General features: G+C 41.4%; 1 protein-coding gene across 1 annotated transcript in view; it reads right to left on the minus strand.

Annotated features, from left to right (window-relative positions):
* Nucleotides 1–19,408, minus strand: part of LOC137436536 (forkhead box protein P1) — a 581,222-nt gene that overhangs the window by 153,078 nt on the left and 408,736 nt on the right. Inside the window, exons 14-15 of the mRNA XM_078786516.1 lie at nt 17,562–17,683; nt 14,042–14,192 (exon numbers count right to left, since the gene is read on the minus strand). Of these exons, the coding sequence (XP_078642642.1) occupies nt 14,042–14,192; nt 17,562–17,683 (273 nt within the window). The remainder of the gene's footprint in view (nt 1–14,041; nt 14,193–17,561; nt 17,684–19,408) is intronic.

The following is a 19,408-nucleotide window of genomic DNA, read 5'->3' on the forward strand; positions in this document are numbered from 1 at the left end:
TGTTACACACGCCATCTTGGAAAAACCGAAAAACGTTGCACCTCCACATCTCCAAGACTGCTCTATGGAAAAAATTAAAACGTGGCTCATTGTAAATTACTCCATATGGGGAATAGGTGTTGTTAACGATGATGTCATTGGTGCCATAAGTATGACGTCATAATTTGACAGGGACAACGCTTGGTCTGATCAGTTTGAAATTTATTGAACATGATCTATGCAACAATTATATTAAAGAATATAAATTAATGATGTCATCGCTCACGTGGTCTGGCAGCCATATTTGATAAAATTAAAAAAAAGAAACGTTCAAAAACAGAAGAGTTGGCTCACACCAAGTTGACTGCGCAGGGTAAGTACTCCATGAAGACCATCTATTTATCAATGTGCTGGGTGAAGGCGTGTGTATATATGTGTGCAAGCACACGTGCACACGTGCACACATACACACACACACACACACACACACACACACACACACACACACACACACACACACACACACACTTAGTACATTCTACATTGGCAGAAAGCTGAAATTTTGCATGCTGATAAAACTTGAAGCCAATATCCCAGAGGAAAATAAATAATCACAAAACTCATGGGTGGTTTTCAGGATATTGAATAGGACCTCTGCGTTCCATTTCCTGAAACCCACCCAGGTACCCAGGTGTGGAGTAGTGGTCAACAAAATAAACTTGCATGCACACATACATGCGTTCATATATATATATATATATATTTACATACACACACACACACACACACACACACACACACACACACACACACACACACACACACACACACACACACACACACACATAAATATACATATTATTATTTTAATTTTTTTCATACATGCATGCATGCACACACGGAGGTAGATCATTTGAGACCTGGGAGGGCTCCGTTCCACCTTCTGAAACCCACATATGGCGATAACATCCAACGACACGCACACTTCTACCAAAATCTGAAACTCGCCTCACGCTCCTGCAAATATAATAATAAAAAGGAAGAAGTACTTGTGCTTATTAAGACGCACTGCAGTTTTAAAGTCACTGGCCTCAGAATTTTAAATACGTGCATGAAAATGGGTTAAACTTTGAAGTAATTTCTGGCCTCAGGCATTGTTGCACAGCCAGCAGAGACGAGCAAAATCGATTCTGACAGAGCTAATGAATATTAATGAGTATGCGAGGGTGTTTTTGTGAGGACAACCGTGGTGTGCATGCACCTGGCCACGTAACACTGCCTTGGAGGATGAACCATGTGTCCTTTTGACCAATAGTGACATGTATTAGTGGCAGCACGAGCACTGCTCAGCTGGAAAGGCACAGGTCACAGCCTCAGATGAACAGTCTCGTATCCTGAGCTTCAAAATCCCACTTTCATGGTACAAGTCAGTCCTTGTCAAGAGATTGTTTCAAAAAACTTGGGGTACTTTCAAAATTCTCTCAGCAGATATAATGTGATTCTTATACGCTTTCTGTAAAGTCTCGGGATAAATCATAGGCTGAGATATTTTTTTGTAAAAGGGAATTCTGCTGTTTGGTCATTTTGTTTCAATGAACATCACTTTTTTCATTAATCACAGCTGGAAAATAAAAAAGATAATGACACTCATACCTGTCTGGAGTGTTTCACAGACTGGCTGACATGCCATTGAAATATATTCTAAAATATTTGAAAAAAACAAACATTTTGTATTCATCCTTGTGCAGACATTATTGTCGACATCAATGTGTCATCGACACATTGTGGATTCGTTTCAGACCCTCACATGTCTTACCTGCACTATTGTATTGTACTTAGAAAAGGATCGAAAAAAACAGATTGTTTTTTTCTTGCCATTTACTTTTCTATTTTGTTGTTCCTTTCCAAAGTGTTCTTTTGACCCTTATTTGCAGCATGGCAAAAAAATTTTTGCAACATCTCTGTTCCTTGTCCTTACTTTCTAACGACTTCTTTCTGCACTGAAACTAAGTTTCAGTAAACTAAGGACATCTGTCTGTACTGCACCGAAAGTTGGTCTCCTCTGGAACATCACGTGTGGACTTGGAAGATGTTTTGGCACATCTGGAGGAAGCACATCATGGTAGGGAGTCTGAGGTTTGACCATCTGTACAAATTGTGTCTGAAATTTGTTGAATGGCGACCATCTCAGTATCTTGGCTTGTGTATGTGAATGAATGAATGAATGATCGTTTTAAGGCCATTTTCCCCGCTAGAGCGGGGGTTAGCCTTGCGGGCCCCATGACAATCATGGTTCCCTGTTTGAGGCAATGTTTTATGGCCGGATGCCCTTCCTGACGGCAACCCTTGGTCACGCTCTTACGATGCGCAGGGATACGGTGTACCTATTCTAAACCGGGGTACACACCGGGATCATTCATCCCAGCAAGCTGGTACTCGATTTGCCGACCTCGGAAGGATGACGGGCTGAGTCAACCCCCCTGGCGTTAATTCAGCGATCGACCGGGATTCGAACCCAGGATCCTAGGATCCCAAGCCGGCACCCTAACCGCTAAGCCAACACCATGTGTATGTGATATTTCAAAAACCGTTCAATATTTAGCTTTTATATTACACAGATCTATTCCTCTCCTCACACCACCCAGGAGGAGGGGATCAAGAGTGCCAGCTCCTTGTATTTACACATATCGTGGATTTCCATTCCATTTAAGTGATGCCTGCAGTTAACAATCCCCATCAATGAAAAGAGAAAACAAATCACAACATGCAATGAATAACATTCTTATGGGTATATATGGGCAATTTAAAGTGGAGATATTTCCACAAAGTGAAACTTTCTTCTGGAACATACTGTACACTTCAGAAAAAACAATTAGGACCCACTGTAACCATATTTTCATTTGCTGGAACATACTGCAATGTTTATGTGCTATAAAATGCTGCAGGTACTTTGTTGTAAAGTCAAGCAGTCAACTTCAAATGAACAAGGAGAAAAAGACATCCAATGTTCTAGGCCCCGTGGTTTTAATAATTTTGCCGTACGGAGTTAAAGGTTGCCAGGCAGCCATCTTTGGTCGGATTACAAAACAAAATCTTTACCTCCGCCACCAAAGGTGGATTATGTTTTCACCCCTGTTTGTTTGTCCGTTTGTTTGTGCACAAGATATCTCAAAAAGTTGTGGACGGATTCGGACGAAATTTGGCAGAGATGTAGCGTTTGTGACAAGGCGGAAATGATTAGATTTTTGTGAAGATCCGGATCCGGCTACTAGAATTTTTGAAGTGATTCTTCACCATTGGGAGATAGGACCAAACACCATACATAGCAGGATATCTCAAAAAGTTAAGGACGGATTTGGACAAAACTTGGTGGACCGGTTTGGCTTCTGACAAGGACGATTCGATTATATACACAAAGAATTAAGTTAAGCACCCCCCCCCCGTTTTTTTACAACCTCGCACATTACAAGTTTGTTGTCGTCAAAACAGTGTAATATACCCATGATATTGCTATATTTTCTGGAGAAGTGATATTATGGTCACATAAAAACATAACAATCATGCCGTTTTCAATATTTTATTCTGAATAATTTAAGGTGGAATTTTTTGGGAATTTTAGGCATATTTTCACCTCAATTTAAGTATGGAGCTATAGGTCCATCACGGACAGTGTGGATGACGTTTATGTTTTCTAACGTACAGTCATTGTTCTGAGAAGACCTCTAGCGATCTTTGCGTCAATAACGTGTGTAGGACCCACGTGATCGGATCACTGACTCAACCCTACGTCTCATAGACCCTGTAAGCCGTCGTATGCGTTGCTGTGGCAGGTTGTTCCATTCCCGATGTAATGCACGTTCCAATTCATCCAGATTGGCTATTGGAGGGACCATCTTCGCAATTTGTCGTCCCAACATGTCCCAAACGTGCTCGAGGGGGTTCAGGTTCAGGACAGGATTAGGGGGTGCTTAACTTAATTCTTTGTGTAGGGGTGCTTAACTTAATTCTTTGTGTATATTTTGCTGAAGATCTGAATGTGGATTCGGATATGAGAATTATTTAATTTATTAAGTGAATCTCCACCCTTGGGAGATAGGGCTAAAAACGATACATAGCAGGATATCTCAAAAAGTTATGGATGGACTTAAGACGAAACTTGTTGGACAGGTTGTGTGTGTGACAAGGAAGAGTCTTCAATTTTGGTGAAGATCTGGATCCGGATCCAGCTAGTAGAATTTTGTAAGTGATTCTTCACCATTGAGCGATGTGGCCAACCAGGCGGAGGTATGCTCTCTACTGAGTGTCGTTATAGTTTGCATATGTTAATGTATGCTCATGCATTGTCTTTGTGCCAAGTTTGAACAAAATTGATCCATGAAAGTCCGCTGAATTGTTGGGGACATGTTTAAGTAACAAAATGTCCGTCAGTCAGCCATCTTGGACCAGCGCAAAAAAATGACGTGCACGTGTAAGCCATCATTTGTTATCTGTGTGCCAAGTTTGAACAAGATAGGTAAATGCATATCCGAGAAATGGTTGAGGACGTGGTCAATATCGGGGTTGTTTTTCAACTAAAATGTCGGCCATCTTTTCTTTTTTTATCATCTTTTATTTATTTTTATTTTTTACAAGACTAAAATGTCTTGTAAAAAGTTTTTACAACCCGTCGGCCATCTTTGATAGCTTTGTGAAACAAAATGATATGCATATGTGTGCCATCTTGCATTATCTTTCTACCAAGTATGAACAAAATCGGTCCATACATGTCTGAGATATGGGTGCGGATGCACGGACAGATGGGCGGACAGGCGAGACCCAATCCATAAGCTCCCGTTTCGGACTAAGACCATCGCGGGCTAAAACACCAAAGACCCACCCACATCTCTCACATGTGAGTGGAGGGAATAACGAATCAGCTCTCACATAATCAATTACAAAGGGGGCTATGATTATATAAATAAATAAACTCCTCCCATGCTCATCTAGCCAAAGAAAGCTGCACAACTACAGCCATGAAAGGCAACACAAGGTAAGCCCTTTGTTGTTTCAAACAGCAAACAGCAAAAAGGCTCCTGGATTTAATGGTGAGCATTAGCCACGGATTACGTCTTAAATGGTAAAAAACGCATAATCCACAAAGTACGAAAATCCTGTCTGCCACCCAGAACATCGTTTCCGCTGACGCAACCCAAAAACAGAAGGTACAGTGCAATCGGGGGAAATAAAAATCAACCGAGTGGAGGGTGACGGGTGCTGCCCCCTTCGCCCATGGACATAAGCTCTGTGCAAGCACAGATTAATGCACCAGCGAACCACATATATATATATATATATACAGTCACGTGAAAAAGTAAGTACACCCCATGTAAAGTTTTGACTTTTTCAACATATTTCAACATACAGCTGTTTGATCTTCATTTCAACAATATTGATAGATGAAGGTGATATAATATAACAAATATCATGAAACATTTACATTTTGTAGTCCATTGTATAATTTAAATAAACATAAATGCAAATTTCGCATGTGGAAAAAGTAAGTACACCCCGACATTTATCACTACTTCAAATACCTAAAATTAGAATCAGGTGCACCAGCTCAGGTGCAAATGATTAGAACATCGTTAGAGAGGGTCTTGGAGGAACCTGTCTTATTTAAACCTCAGACATTTAGTTTGGTTTGCTCTTTGTTGTTGAAGTGTGCGGCATCACCATGCCGAGATCAAAAGAGCTCTCTGAGGCCTTCAGAAAGAAGTTTATAGATGCGTACGAGTCTGGGAAGGGATTTAAAAAGATCCCCAAACAATTTGAAATCAATCATTCGACTCTCCGGAAGCTCATCTCCAAGTGGAGAAGATTCCAAACAACTGCCAACTTGTTCAGGCCAGGCCGCCCCAGCAAGTTCAGCCCGAGAGCAGACCACAAGATGCTGAAAGAAGTCTCTAAGAACCCCAGAATGTCATCACGGGACCTACAGGTAGCTCTTGCCACTGTTTATGTCAAAGTGCACGAGTCTACCATTAGAAAGAGGCTGCACAAATTTGATCTACATGGGAGGTGTGCCAGGAGGAAACCTTTGCTGTCCAGAAAGAACATCAGGGCAAGACTCAAGTTTGCCAATGAACACCTAGGCAAACACCTGCACTTCTGGAACAATGTGCTCTGGACAGATGAGTCAAAGGTAGAGCTATTTGGCCACAGTACCAGAAGACATGTTTGGTGAAAACCAAAGACAGCATTTGACCACAAGAACCTGATACCAACTGTAAAGCATGTAGGTGGAAATATTATGGTTTGGGGCAGCTTTGCTGCATCAGGGCCTGGGCAGCTCACCATCATCGAATCCACTATGAATTCTTCATTGTACCAGAGGGTGCTTGAGGATAATGTGAGGCCATCTGTCGGAAAGTTGAAGCTCAACCGAAGGAGGACCTTGCAACATGACAATGACCCTAAACATACCAGTAAATCCACCAAGGAATGGCTGAATAGAAAGAAATGGAGGGTTCTGGAATGGCCAAGTCAAAGCCCGGATCAAAATCCCATCGAGATGTTGTGGATTTGAAACGAGGTGTGCAAGCAAGAAAACCCTCAAACATCGCACAGCTGAAAGAATTCTGCATGGAGGAGTGGGCAAAAATTTCTCCCAGTCGATGTCAGAGACTGGTAGACAGTTATAAGAAACGCCTACTTGAGGTTGTTTCTGCCAAAGTGGACAATACCACCTATTAGAGCCAAGGTTGTACTTACTTTTTCCACATGCGGAATTTGCATTTATGTTTATTTAAATTATACAATGGCCTAAAAAATGTAAATGTTTCATGATATTTGTTATATTATATCACCCTTATCTATCAATATTGTTGAAATGAAGATCAAATAGCTGTATGTTGAAATATGTTGAAAAAGTCAAAACTTTACATGGGCTGTACTTACTTTTTCACGTGGCTTTGTGGGTCCATCACGTGTTCTGAGGTCGTATTCCTAGCAGAACCTCAGTTGGGTGCCCACACATGATTTAGTCTCAAAACACAGAGCCAACACTTTTGTCTTCTGCAGAGCCACCACTTCCACTGTCAATGGCATAGTTGAGCTACGGAGATAGAAATGCCAGGGAACAAATACCACGATAGCACCACCAAACACTGAAAAGGAAAACGGTATCGGTCAAAAAACAAAGAAATGGCAGGAAGTCAAAGTTGTATCAATCTTTTTGAAACACCCTAAATATATATATATATATATATATATATATATATATCTATATATATATATATATATATATATATATATATATATATATATATATATATAGATATATATATATATATATATATATATATATATATATATATATATATATATATATATATATATATATATATATATATATATATATATATATACAGACTTGGCATGTAATATGGAATATTTTTTTTGTGGGGGTCAACTTACTTTTCAAGATGACTTAGAACCAAAAGTTCATTGGAATTATGTTGAAATTATTCTAGATTTTGTTAATGTGACCTTTAAAAGAAACAAAAACCACATTTGACATTTCAAAGCAAATAAATTGATCCTTGAAAGTGATGTAAACTGATATCGAACTCAATTCACGGACAGTACTGTGTTAAACTTCTGTGCGTTTTCCAGAAGTATCTCTTTATTTTGCACATGAACCAAAATTTTTTTCACAAAAACAAAAGTTAAATTACGACTGGGATTACGGACTAAAATTACAGTTCAGTACTTCGTGTAACCCCCTCGAGCATTCAGGAGAGCACGTACACGTTGAGGCATGCTGTTCACGAGATTTGCCAAGGATTGGACAGGAATCGCTTGCCATGCAGTTGCAATAGCCTGCTGCAATTCACGCACAGAGGCAGGCTGCTGGTCCAAGTTGTCGATTTGACGCGTTAATTCTGCTCACAAGTTCTCGATCTGATTCATATCCGGGGACATGGCAGGCCACTCCATATGCTCTACACCACGGTCAGCAAGAAAGTGTTGGATCATGCGAGCACGATGAGGCCGTGCATTGTCATCTTGGAAGACAAAGTTTCCTCGAAAGGCTGCACGAGCAAATGGAAGCAATGTTTCTTCCAGAATGGCCCTGTGCTTGAACTGGTTCAGGTTTCCATTCAGAACAACCAGGTCAGTTTTGCCCCCTGCATGAAAAGCAGCCCAAACGGTCACCCCACCACCTCCAGCTTGGATGCTTGGCACTATACAATCTTCGTTGTAGGCTTCATGCACTTGTCTGTGCACTCGCACGCGGCCATCTTGACGATAGACCAGAAATCTAGACTCGTCACTGAAGATCACGTGATTCCAGTGTCTTAGCTGCCATTGACGGTGCTCTCTGGCGCACTGCAATCGGCGCTGGCGGTGTTGTCTGTTCAGACGTGGCTTTCTCAGGGGACACCTGGCACGATAGCCTGCTTGAACCAGTCGTTGGTCGACTAGCCTTCTGGATACAGGCACATTTGTCAGTTGCTGCCACTCAGCCCTAAGCCGATAAGCTGACTTGGTACGGCCATTGCGGACTAACCGGTGCAGCTGGCGATCAACCCTCCTTGTGGTTCTGTGGGGACGTCCTGGCCTCGGTATTGGAGTAGGAACACCCCTCTGAGCATTTCGTTTCAGGATCTTTGACACCTGACCTTGAGTGATGTCATACTGCCAAGCAATAGCACGCTGTTTCATGCCGGAATTTCGTAAAGCCACCACTAAATGACAAACAGCATTGTCGAGTTGACGGACCATCTCCAGGCGAAGCGGCAATAACCTTTGTAGACGTGCAGCAGTTGTTTTCCACTAATACAGAACGCAACAACCCTTATATACCCGATTGTGAAGCCAATCGTCGAATGTACCTGTCCGTACATTTTGTCACGCCACCTGTGATATAATCCTGTTATTGACTTCTTGCTGCGACAGACAATCAGTGACATGGTTCTTTTCACAAAGAAATCACCGAAGCGTAAAAGAAACTCACCAGATTGATATACCGAGTTCAGAAATTAAACCTAAGTCAAGAAAAAAAAAAATTTCCATATTAAATGCCAAGTCTGTATATATATATATATATATATATATATATATATATATATATATATATATATATATATATATATATATATATATATGGTGTTTCAAAAAGATTGATACAACTTTGACTTCCTGCCATTTCTTTGTTGTATGTATGTATGTATATATATATACTCAGATCTACAAAAAACACCATGACGTCACTGCCACAACGTCCGAAGCTCTGGAAGAGCCATCCTGCAGCGCCAATGAGAAAGATTAAAAATCAGACACTGTCACATGTGCTTGGAAACCTGCAGTTACCGACCTGGTTTCGCCCTTGTTGGCACATCATCAGGGCAACGCAACACTTGTGACTCTGAATACCTTTAGGTTATATACCAATTGTAGTGCGACTCCATATTGTGAGTGGAGAAAGCAACGGTAAGGTGTCCCATACAGCCCTTGCTGTACATTACTGGGAACGACAAGTGTCACCTTCCAAATGGGACATTATCTCCCGCTTTTACCAAGAAACGGGAGCAGTAGATGCAGACTACACAGATACACAGGAGCGGTAGGTGCAAACTGGAAGGTTGGGACAATTTCACAAAAGTTTGAGGGAGTCGTTCAGTGACATGACAGGACGTGACAGACACTGCACAGACATATGTACCGTATTTTAAATATTTAACCTCATCACCTAATAAAGGCCATGTAATTCAAAACACCTCATGATAGCATGTAATTCAAAACACCTCACCACTACATACAAGCCACATAATTCAAAACACCTCACCACCACATACAAGCCACATAATTCAAAACACCTCACCACCACGTACACACCACATAATTCAAAACACCTCACCACCACATACAAGCCACATAATTCAAAACACCTCACCACCACGTACACACCACATAATTCAAAACACCTCACCACTACATACAAGCCACATAATTCAAAACACCTCACCACCACATAAAAGCCACATAATTCAAAACACCTCACCACTACATACAAGCCACATAATTCAAAACACCTCACCACTACATACAAGCCACATAATTCAAAACACCTCACCACCACATACAAGCCACATAATTCAAAACACCTCACCACCACGTACACACCACATAATTCAAAACACCTCACCACTACATACAAGCCACATAATTCAAAACACCTCACCACCACATACAAGCCACATAATTCAAAACACCTCACCACTACATACAAGCCACATAATTCAAAACACCTCACCACTACATACAAGCCACATAATTCAAAACACCACCACCACATACAAGCCACATAATTCAAAACACCTCACCACCACGTACACACCACATAATTCAAAACACCTCACCACTACATACAAGCCACATAATTCAAAACACCTCACCACCACATACAAGCCACATAATTCAAAACACCTCACCACCACATACAAGCCACAAAATTCAAACCACCTCACCACCACGTACACACCACGTAATTCAAACCACCTCACCACCACGTACACACCACGTAATTCAAAACACCTCACCACTACATACACCCCACATCATTCAAACCACCTCAACACCACGTAATTCAAAACACCTCACCACCACATACACCCCACATAATTCAAACCACCTCACCACCACGTACACACCACGTAATTCAAAACACCTCACCACCACATACACCCCACATAATTCAAACCACCTCACCACCATGTACACACCACATAATTCTAAACACCTCACCACCACATACACCCCACATAATTCAAACTACCTCACCACCACGTACACACCACATAATTCAAAACACCTCACCACTACATACACCCCACATAATTCAAAACACCTCACCACTACATACACACCACATAATTCAAAACACCTCACCACTACATACAAGCCACATAATTCAAAACACCTCACCACTACATACACGTCACATAATTCAAAACACCTCACCACTACATACACGTCACATAATTCAAAACACCTCACCACGACATACACGTCACATAATTCAAAACACCTCACCACTACATACACGTCACATAATTCAAAACACCTCACCACTACATACACGTCACATAATTCAAAACACCTCACCACTACATACACGTCACATAATTCAAAACACCTCACCACTACATACACGTCACATAATTCAAAACACCTCACCACTACATACACGTCACATAATTCAAAACACCTCACCACCACATACACGTCACATAATTCAAAACACCTCACCACCATGTCCACGCCACATAATTCAAAATACCTCACCACCACATACAAGCCACATAATTCAAAACACATCACCGCCGTGCAAACACCACGTAATTAAAAACAACACACCACCATGTACACAACACACAATTCAAAACACCTCACCACAATGCAAAAGCCACGTTATTAAAATCACCTAACCACCACATTATTAAAACTACCTCACCTCCACATAATTCAAAACAACTCCCGCTGTACAATTCAAAACACCTCACCAGACATTGTTATAGAGACAGGCTTGTTCTGAGGATAAGTATGTGAGTTACTGTGTTGTCATGATTTACACCAATCATAATGCAAACTTTTTTTCCCACAAACGTATTTGTAATATTCATGATATTACATTTTCATAAGCAATTGAAGTTGAAGATTTACGTTGAAATTTTTTTTTTCAAAAATTCTCAAAAAGGAAAAAATAATTTTTCAAAAAATTAAAAACATACAGTCACGTGAAAAAGTAAGTACACCCCATGTAAAATTTTGACTTTTTCAACATATTTCAACATACAGCTATTTGATCTTCATTTCAACAATATTGATAGATAAAGGTGATATAATATAACAAATATCATGAAACATTTACATTTTGTAGTCCATTGTATAATTTAAATAAACATAAATGCAAATTTCGCATGTGGAAAAAGTAAGTACACCCTTGGCTCTAATAGGTGGTATTGCCCCCTTTGGCAGAAACAACCTCAAGTAGGCGTTTCTTATAACTCTACCAGTCTCTGACATCGACTGGGAGAAATTTTTGCCCACTCCTCCATGCAGAATTCTTTCAGCTGTGCGATGTTTGAGGGGTTTCTTGAATGCACAGCTCGTTTCAAATCCCCCACAACATCTCGATGGGATTTAGATCCAGGCTTTGACTTGGCCATTCCAGAACCCTCCATTTCTTTCTTTTCAGCCATTCCTTGGTGGATTTACTGGTATGTTTAGGGTCATTGTCATGTTGCAAGGTCCACCTTCGGTTGAGCTTCAACTATCTGACAGATGGCCTCACATTATCCTCAATCACCCTCTGGCACAATGAAGAATTCATAGTGGATTCTATGGTGGTGAGCTGCCCAGGCCCTGATGCAGCAAAGCTGCCCCAAACCATAATATTTCCACCACCATGCTTTACAGTTGGTATCAGGTTGTTGTGGTCAAATGCTGTCTTTGGTTTTCGCCAAACATGTCTTTTGGTACTGTGGCCAAATAGCTCTACGTTTGACTCCTGTCCAGAGCACATTGTTCCAGAAGTGCTGGTCTTTGCGTAGGTGTTCATTGGCAAACTTGAGTCTTGCCCTGATGTTCTTTCTGGACAGCAAAGGTTTCCTCCTGGCACACCTCCCATGTAGATCAAATTTGTGCAGCCTCTTTCTCATGGCAGACTCGTGCACTTTGACATCAACAGTGGCAAGAGCTACCTGTAGGTCCCGTGATGACATTCTGGGGTTCTTAGAGACTTCTTTCAGCATCTTGTGGTCTGCTCTCGGGCTGAACTTGCTGGGGCGGCCTGGCCTGAACAAGTTGGCAGTTGTTTGGAATCTTCTCCACTTGTAGATGATCTTCCGGACAGTCGAATGATTGATTTCAAATTGTTTGGACATCTTTTTAAATCCCTTCCCAGACTCGTAGGCATCTATAACCTTCTTTCTGAAGGCCTCAGAGGGCTCTTTTGATCTAGGCATGGTGACGCCGCACACTTCAACAACAAAGAGCAAACCAAACTAAATGTCTGAGGTTTAAATAAGACAGGTTCCTCCAAGATCCTCTCTAACGATGTTCTATTCATTTGCACCTGAGCTGGTGCACCTGATTCTAATTTTAGGTATTTGAAGTAGTGATAAATGTAGGGGTGTACTTACTTTTTCCACATGCGAAATTTGCATTTATGTTTATTTAAATTATACAATGGACTACAAAATGTAAATGTTTCACGATATTTGTTATATTATATCACATTTATCTATCAATATTGTTGAAATGAAGATCAAATGGCTGCATGTTGAAATATGTTGAAAAGGTCAAAACTTTACATGGGGTGTACTTAATTTTTTACATGACTGTATAACTTAGGACATACACACGGGAGAGATAGGTGCAGACCGGAAGTTTGGTATGAATATACACAGACATACTCATGGTCTAGTCAGCAAATAAGTCATTGGCCATTATAAAGCTTGCAGTATTAGTGTGAGAAACTCCTGAGATCTCAATAGTTCAGGGGCGTGTTTGCAATAAAGTCCTGGGGTTTGAGTTTCGGGTTGAGTCAGGATTTTTCCACACTAGCTTCATCCAGGAATATATTCCTGTTTATTAAAATATATGTCTGTAAAATTATCCATGACAACAGAAACATCTCCTTTATAATATAGAAAACAATATCAGAATAAAAAGTCCCATTTACAACCAAGTACCTGCAGCAAATACATGTCATGGCAATTATTTTAGAGAAGTTATTGACTCTTTCAGTCTCATATAAAGTGACGGAACAGAAAGATTTCAAAATGGCACGTTACAAACAAAAATAGAACCACCTTTATCATCTTATGGTGAAAAATCATTTTATGGTGAATTTTTATTTAAGTGGATGCTATCTGAAAGTCTGTTTTCTGCAAAAACGAACAAAAAAACAAAGGCAAACAAAACGGCAAGAAAGACCACCAAAGAGATCTTTTCCAGTCTTTAACATTCAATGAACCCTAATTGGAATGTTATCCCCAATGCCACATGAACCTACCTGCAGGGTGGCATTGAGGGTACCAGAGTAGCCGAGGCTTGTCTGGATGTTTTTGATCAGTGAGGGATTGTCGTGGGTCAGAAAGAGAAGAGATGGAGAAGCATAGGGGGAACGGTAGTCAGCATATGAACCCTCTTGACCAAATCCAGAGCTAAAAGACAGATTATAATAGAACATCACCAGCTGAAAACGTGGTTAAAAAAGGTAACGGTAACAGCAAAGCAGAATCAAGATCAGCATAAAACAGAGGCCAAAGTCTCAGCAAAAAAGTGCATGTGCAACGCAGATATTGTGTTGCTTGTTCTGCTCATTGAATCTCCTTTATCAATTCATCTCGCAGAACGATCAAGACATGTTCAAGCTTCTAAGCCTGTGCTTCAATCAAATGATACCATCGTGGATTAGAGTCAGTAAAGGCATGCAAATGATCAATGCAGGGGATGGGGGAAGGCAGCAGAGCACATGTGATGGAATAATACTCACATCAATACTTAAGTCACATTACTTTCAAAATCGTCATTTGAAGTATTGGGTAGATTACGAATAGCAAAAGCCACTTCGGCATGCATCATCAGATTTTCTTTTTCCACCGTAGTGTGTGACTGTAGTATGGCTGTGGTATGTAAATGCAGTGCATACGAGGAGGGGGACGATCACATGGTGAATATGAGATGACCGCGTGGTGGTGAATATGAGATGACGGCGTGATGCAGCCCAGCAGGTTGAGTCAGCAGATAAATATTGAGAATTTCAGTAAGGCAAAGGAAGCCTGGAAAAGGGCCGGGTGTTAGCGGTTTGCCAGAACTGTTAACGTCGTATTTGTGCTGTTTGCTTGTTTTGATTGCACACGACCAATAGCCATTTTTACAGCACAGCAACGACACCGCAAAGGTAAAAAAAAAAAAAAACAGGTGCACACTATCGCACTGCAATAAAAAGCTATAAACGAGTGGTTGCATAGGAGTGAGAAAAAAAAAACAACAAGAAACTGCAAACGAACATGGTATGTTGAAATCACGTCCTGAGAGAACTGTGATGCATGGGGACCAAAAAGAGAAGTGGATCACTTGAGATCACGGTTGGGTTTGAAATTGAGAAAATGACTGTGCGTGTACAGTCACGATCCTCACCAAAGGAACGGCCAGGTTTGGAGTGCGTACAAACTGAGCTTCTGGCACGCACCCAATTATATTATCAAAGGCTTCGAGCCCATTTTAAGCTCAGATCCCCTTTTCAGCCAGACTTGACTACATACAGAGTATCTCCATTGTTTGGTGGAGATTAACAGCCTGGTGTTAATTTTCCCCTGCTACATTTATCACGACAAATGAAGTCAAACAATTGCCTGGACGTGCTTCTGCCGGGCAATGGGGCAAGGCAATTAACTCCACATTCAGGCGGTGTCACACCGAATGAGCTCTCAAGTTGCTGGCCATTGGCAGAGCAAGCCCAACGTTTGCCAACGCATGCAAGAAGCGAGCACCAGACTTGCGATTTCAACTGATACATCGGCGAATCATTCGTAATCTGGGAGGGTTATTGGGGCAATCTACCATTTGTGCAACAAAACCGATTTCGCCGCATGCACAACTGAAGGCAAGACCTTGTTTTCAACATTTTACAATTGTAAGCGTTTGAGAGCGTTAGGCCATGCACAACCTCAATGCACCACAATTTCCTGTAAATGCGCCAAATAGAGGAAAAACGAATTGCCATAGTAAAATATTTTGGTAACGCTTTGTTTGAGTGGACGTTCTTGTGCTGTTGTGCTTTGATACCGAATAAATGCATTGGCTTGGCTCTGTGGACATGCACAGACACAACCTCATCAATTTATATGGAATGATTTTTTCGGCTAGTCTCCTGACCACATTCATACACTTAAATCAAAGTGTTTGAGATTGCTTTATCTTGACAAAACCAACCAATGTTAAATAAAACAATAATATAAGAAGTAACAGAAGAAGATTTAGAAAAAAAATTTCGTTTTTCTTTTTGTAGCCAGGCCAAGAGCAAGCCCACAGCGGCTATTCAATCTTACTGGCTGCCAGATGCTGGGCTCCCGTAGGGCCCCTCTAGGCCGGGCTTGCGAGGACGGCCTCGCTGGCTGTGGCGTGCGCGGCAGTACTCCTCCTCATCAACTGTCCAGAAAGAGCCGTATTCGTCCTCGATGCGCACAAAGCACTTGTGTAGTGACAGGTTCGTGCGCACGGCCCCCTAGCGTCGAGAGGCGGACGACGGCGATGGCCGACGCCGTGCCACGCCGGGTGTAAGGCAAGGGGTGAACAGCGATGGAAGCCGCGCAGACGTCCACGTCCAAGCAGTAAAGCGAGATGAGTGCAGCAAGCGGTGGGCAGCACAGCAGCAAACAGCAAGCACGACGACAACAGAAGAGAACACAAAGAAAAATACACAAAGCCAATGAATTCCAAGGCACGCACATGCATGACATGGCTTGATGACCTTCTTTGGCAAAGCCCACGCTCTTTAGTTGGAAATTTGGCCAATTTAGCAGTTACGCTCAGCTGAAGAATGTTCCTGCACGTCATGTATGTATCATTAAAGGGGGAGCAGCGTAAGTGCACATTAAAAGCTCCGCAACTTCCGTTAAACAGAGCACGAAATGTCAGTGCTCAGAATTCCTGCCAAATACTGATTATTTTTTTCTCTTTTACTATGCGCCGTAAACGAGTTGCTACTGTAACTACGTCATGTGCTTTCTGCACTGAAATAGTTGTCTCGAATAATGTGGATCCACGATAGAAAGATGCTGCACGGTTACATTTCCCTCAAGTGTACTTCAAAATGTAATTGGGTGAAGTACACAGCACACTGCCTTCTCATTACCTCGGTGATTAAAATCGTGTTTATCTTTGTGACCGACTCAAATGTTTTAACTCCGAGCATGAACTCGTGGATAATAACTAACGCGAATGATACAAGGCAAGATGCAGAATTTGTGGAACGTAAGAAAGAATTTAGAAAGCCAAGGGAGATATCTTATTATGCAATGCAAATATCTTACAAAAGTCAAGTAGAATTTGTATGCATTGTATTAAATTACATTCAAATCTGTAAAGCCAAAGGAGTTAAATCTGGCTGCTTTAAGTGTACCTTGAAATATTGTAAAGAAATTACAACTTTAATGTTTAAAAAGAAAGCGAATATTCGTTGTACTGCCTTAGACCAGTTGGACCAAAATTTCACAAAAGACTAGAGACGGGTACTTGAGTGCCAAACAGGGTCAATGGAAGCAAGCACCGCTTGCTCGGTAATATGAACGTTTGGCAGAAACTTGCACAGGACACAGCAAGCCATCGTATGAAGCATGCAGGCCAGACTGAGGTCTTGCCAAGCAGCCATTGGACAGCCAGGCCACTAGTGGGATGCGGGCCCAGCTTCCAGCGTGCAGCGGAAGATGTTAAGTGAACCAATGGCCAGAGTTTTGCTGAGTTAAAAGAAGTAAGATTACACAGTGGTATGAGGTAGCAGTGTTGGCTTCCCGACGAGTCCCACATACCCCGCAATTTTCTGTGGCCTTCGTTTTTGGAACTCTAACTCGTCAACCGTCCACACGGCCCCCTTAACGTTCTCGACACGCACAAAGCACTTGTGTAGGCTCAGGTTATGCCGGACAGCATTCTTCAGGACAGAAGCATCCGGAGGGAATCGGGATGGGATAAGAGAGGAAAGAAGAGGTCGGGGTGGCCATGGAGTGGCCGAGGGGTGCAAAGAAAGAAGAAAGGCAAAGGTCGGTCAGGGAAATGCTTGCAGGATCTCGCCATGGCTATAGCGCCCGCTGTTCCCCTGACGATTGCTAATGGTCAACATCCTGGGAGAGCAGAAAATTGTCTTTTCAGTAGGAATTAAAGAAAAAAGAAAGAATACAAGGGATGCAAATTATGGCTTTGTGGTTATTCATCAGGATGCGAGAAATACATTCCAAAGGCTCTTTAATGAACTGCATGTTATTTAGCAAGGCTGCCGTTTCAAAAGCAGACAACAATAATCCCACATCAAGTTCTCTTTACAGCAGCGAGACCCCAATCAGATTCGGAGCAGTGGCGGTTCATCTCCTCACTTCATCACATTTCCTTGCCTTGACCTTGAACTGCAGAATTAATGAAAGCTCTTTTCTCTGTGTGCGCAGAATTTTCAAAAGATAATTACATTTAACGTCTGATGAGTCATCAGACAGCGCTATGGTAGACGACGGCTCTGCTCATTTCCTCCCGTTGCCTTGAAACCGTTTGCGATTGTCAGCCATTGTTGTTGTTTTTTTTCTTTCAATAATTTCTGCTCGTGTTGGTAGCATCCCATTTAGCTGTCTTCCTGGTCTAGAACCACGGTTTTAAATTCATATTCAGTATAAAGGGAAAGTGTGATACAAATTGTCTCTCTAAGGATTCACCATTTTCAATATAAGTGATCACCACAGTCATCATGTTTGGAAATGGTTTGCCACCGCTTCTACCATTAATATGCATGCGTGGCCTTCACTTCCTTAGAGAAATGCTTTCATTAGAACTGTTTCTGTGGATAAATTTCCAAAAATCACTGTGCCGTTGCAATGCAGATGAGGAGGTGACACTCCAGGGCCTATATATATATATATTAAGCAGATAGATGATCATCAGGGAAGTTATCAGGGAAGGAACAGGTTGGAAGAGGCAAATAAACGTGACAATAAGAGCATGTCCCCTCCCCTCCAAATCCTCCTCCAGCTATGAATCTAGCTTTGTATATATTTGCCAATACGTCCAAGCATTGTGGCACTGAATCCAGAAAAACCTTTATATCTTACTATGATCAAATTTGACCCTTCGTGAACCTGACTTTTCAAAGCCCACCTTCAAAATACACCCATTTCCTTCAAACCACTGATCCCTGCATACCAATAATAGCTGGAGTGGATCGTTAGCCCTGCTAATACATAATAACCATGGCAACTGCTAACGAGCCTCTAATAATGTAAGCCCTTGGTCCCATCTTTTCTAATAAGCAGGCTCTTTAAGACCAAATGATTGTTTTTTAATGAAAAAGATTTTCAAAAGGCAGATCACCCTTGTTCCCTTTCAAATAATCATGACAATCTTCTTAGCTACATTACAAAACCGGGGAAAGAAAAATCTAACATCTACGCAGGCAATAACATTATCTCCTCATGTATATTAAAAGGGCACCTAGAAGAAAAAAAAGAGAGAGCAAATTCTCACTGAATACTTAAAATTACAAATCTTTGCCAACCATATTGAAATTGCATGAAATACAAATATTAATACATTTGAGAGTATGTGCTGCCAACGTGTGTGCCCGGAAATAAAATGGCTAATCATAACCAGCTGAGAATAGACCATTTAATCGTGA

This window comes from Myxine glutinosa, chromosome 11 (assembly GCF_964187855.1).
Source record: "Myxine glutinosa chromosome 11, kmMyxGlut1.1, whole genome shotgun sequence".
Taxonomy (NCBI): Eukaryota; Metazoa; Chordata; class Myxini; order Myxiniformes; family Myxinidae; genus Myxine; species Myxine glutinosa.